General features: G+C 37.7%; 1 protein-coding gene across 1 annotated transcript; it reads right to left on the reverse strand.

Moving 5' to 3' along the window:
- Positions 1 to 1637: 1637 nt before the first annotated feature.
- Positions 1638 to 2858, reverse strand: LOC149247291 (xyloglucan endotransglucosylase protein 6-like). Its single transcript, XM_089455860.1, has 4 exons — positions 2693 to 2858; positions 2497 to 2597; positions 2148 to 2341; positions 1638 to 2031 (listed from the first exon to the last, which is right to left on the reverse strand). The coding sequence occupies exons 1-4, from the start codon at positions 2856 to 2858 to the stop codon at positions 1638 to 1640; spliced, it is 855 nt and encodes a 284-aa protein (XP_089311986.1).
- Between the last annotated feature and the right edge of the window lie 403 nt (positions 2859 to 3261).

The following is a 3261-nucleotide window of genomic DNA, read 5'->3' on the forward strand; positions in this document are numbered from 1 at the left end:
AGCTTCATCGAGTGAAGCCTGAACCACCTCGACAGTGGGAGCTGGGGCTTCATTCACGATATGGGCAGGAGCTTGCCCCTCAGAGGCGGACGGAGAGCCAGCAGCTATTTTCACGAAGCTAGGAGCCATCTAGAAAATGTTCTCCTTAGCAAGGGAGGTAACTTTGACTTTATGGAATTAGGGTTTGCCGTAAGGACTGAGGCATACAAGAAGGTTCTTAACCCACTGACGTTCTAGATCTCAGAGGTTTTGGAAAATCGATTCTGTTAAGGGCCACAGATCTAGAGAGCCGCAGAGCCACAGATCTGGACAACAACGAACCGTAGAGCATATAAAGAGCCGCAGATCCACCAAAAATAAAAAAGAAAATCAAACGCTCGGTCTGATGATGAAACTGTTCCCTTTATTCCACGTAACAAGCTCTGGATGCGTTACTCTCGCCTAAAGCGAGATCTGCTCTATATCTAATGTATATCAATTAACGCTGCAATGTAAAAACGTTGTATATAACCCATGCCCCAATTTATACTGCTCAACTATACCAGCCGCAGACGAGCCTGGACGAGCTGCAGAGCCGCAGATACTCTTTCTCGCAGATCAAATAATAAGATTTTATTTTTTGAGAAGACATTCGAATGTATTTGTGGACGGTTCGAACCAAACCAACGAGTGATTTATCATAAAATTTTACTCATTCAAAATTTACTTTATTGTGTTTAACAATACAAAAATAATGTTTTATTGCATTTAACAATACAAAAAGAGTGCAGAAAGTTCTATGATCTGAGATAGTAGAATAAAAAAGGAAATAGCAATAGGAAAGGAGTGCAGGAGGTTCTATGATCTGAATAGTAGAATGAAAGGGAAAAACAGACCAATGCATTTCGGTATAAGATCCGGTACTTGTTTTCACATAGTAGAGCGTTTTATACTTAACAAAAAAAAAGAGAGTAAACGATAAAGGAAAAAAAAAAAAAAAAGTGTTCTGGGCTTCATATATCCATTGGGGTGCGGACAATAGTCCATTTCAAAAGGAAAACACTGTGCAAAGTTAACCAGCTTTTGTTTATATTTAAAATATTTCTATATTTTAATTATTTTTAAATAAATATTATATTTTGGTAAGTTTTTCTAGTTTAATTTCTCTAGAATCTGATGGAAATTTATTGAAATCACAAGTTTAATTATAAATTCTTACAATTGAAGTAATTTGGAGTTTTCCAGGGTGCTTTTTTAGGATGCATCTTGGATGCTTCATTTTATTTTTTATTTTTTTATTTCCCTGAACCTTGAGGTCCTATGGATTTTTTTTTATTATAAACTCTTACAATTGAAGTAACTTGGAGTTTTCCAGCGTGCTGAATCTATAAAGTTTTTTAGGTTGCTGAATCCATATATAGTAAAAAACCAGTTTAAATAACATAAATCAAAATTTCACCTCAAATTCAACTGACCAACACCTGAAAATCCAAAAAATTACACTAAAAACAATTCCTTAATCAATAAAATCTCTAATTTTTCACCTAACAAACACCTAAAAATCCAAAAAATCACACTAAAAACAACTCACTCCTTAATCCTTAATGAATAGAATGAATCTCTAAAGCTGCAATATTGTTACCAATCATCGTGATTGATTAAGGATTAAATGCACATTCAGTCGGAGTTGAAGAAAACCTCCCCAACCTATCCTGACAGTAATCGTAAGTCATGTAGTTTTTACGAACCCATTTAATTCTGTCCAGTTGGTATTGATTTAAGCTTTGAAATTCCGGTTGTTCCCACCATTTGTTGGCACAGGGAGGAGATGAAGCAGATGGCCCGCTGCATGCATTCACTTCAAAGGATTGATAGGAGGCGACAAACGGAGCTTTACTCCAATCTATTTTAACCCTTCCTCCGTCGGTGGCCCAATTCTCCCCGTTCCAAAGGGTGGAAAGGATCCTCATGGGTTGAGTACTCGGATATGGGACACCCGCAGATGCGTCAATGTTCTTGTGAACTCGGATGGGGATAGAATCGACCGAAAACCTGCTTACAAAATGCAAAATGTATCATAAACATACAAGTAAAAACTCTAAACATAATTCACAATATATCCACGACTTCTGTCGTTTCTATTTCAGTTATGGGGAAGAAGCACATACAGAATTTGTTTCTGGTTCCAGAGAATTGAATAGTTATGGAAACCGTCCGTGGGATCAAACCAGAGACGAATTCTTTGTTCTCTGTTCCCGATCCCATTTGCAAAGACGTTGGTTTGTAGAGTGTACGGCTGTCCTGGCAGATTTCCCAGAAATTCGTAGTCAAGTTCATCGTGAGAAGCCTCGTCCGATGACATCTGGATCAAAAGATACCAACGTTAATATATTGTGTATGAAACTGTGGGGTGATATTGAAATTTAATCATGTCTATCAGAAATTGGGTGCGAATACTGCCAACTAATAAAAAATCTTCCTACGATGGTTCGTTCTTGCATGAAAATAGCTCCTTACATAAAAGGTAGTGACTGTTCCAGCCGAATTCCCCGGGATCAGCTTAATTCTCATGCTCATGCTGCCGAAGAGGTATTCATTTTTAGACCGAAAACCAGATCCTGGTAAAGCAGGTAGAATTAGTATTACTATTCCTGTCATTCAACACATAAGGAATTTTGGATGTCGGTAAAAAAGAAATATTCAAATATTGTACCTGAAGACCGATCGATAGTAAGCTGAGCCGTTTGGCTATTATTCAACAATCTAACGGTTCCCCATAAGATTTCGAAATTGTCATTGAAACTGGAGGATTCTACAGAAGATAGAATCAGAATCAGGACTGAACATATGTATCCGAAATGCCTTGCAGAGCTCTTCATTGCTACGGTGCTATTAAAATGCTGGATTGTTAAAAGTGCTTCCTTTTTCGCGGCAGGGTACTGAAGATCCGACCACAAGCTCTGACAAGAGCGAATTCCCTGCCCTCTATATATATGATGCATAAATCAAACTCGGAAGTCGAAACCAATCGATCTCCGAACCTTTTCGAGGTTGGCAAAATCATTAACGAGATAATAATATAATAGTGACATCATACGTCAGCTGGCTATCGTGTTGTTATCATCCAATGATAACTCATGGGAGAGTCCATTGATTTTATTAATATTCAAATGATACCTCATAGACTTGTAACCATTAAACTTTTAGTATTTCTAAGCTAGAAGACATTTTGGCAGATATATGCGAGTCCCGGTAACCCTTTCTAGGTGGTAAGACACTTCG

Source organism: Pinus tabuliformis, chromosome 7, assembly GCF_031772625.1.
Source record: "Pinus tabuliformis cultivar Carrire ecotype Pingquan chromosome 7, CPIR1, whole genome shotgun sequence".
Lineage (NCBI taxonomy): Eukaryota > Viridiplantae > Streptophyta > Pinopsida > Pinales > Pinaceae > Pinus > Pinus tabuliformis.

Coding starts and splice junctions, on each gene's coding strand:
- LOC149247291 (XM_089455860.1), bottom strand. CDS start 2,858: ATGAAGAGCTCTGCAAGGCATTTCGGATACATATGTTCAGTCCTGATT. Junction 2,342..2,496: donor GAACAGTCACTACCTTTTAT/GTAAGGAGCTAT, acceptor CTTTTGATCCAG/ATGTCATCGGACGAGGCTTC. Junction 2,032..2,147: donor TGGAACCAGAAACAAATTCT/GTATGTGCTTCT, acceptor TTTTGTAAGCAG/GTTTTCGGTCGATTCTATCC.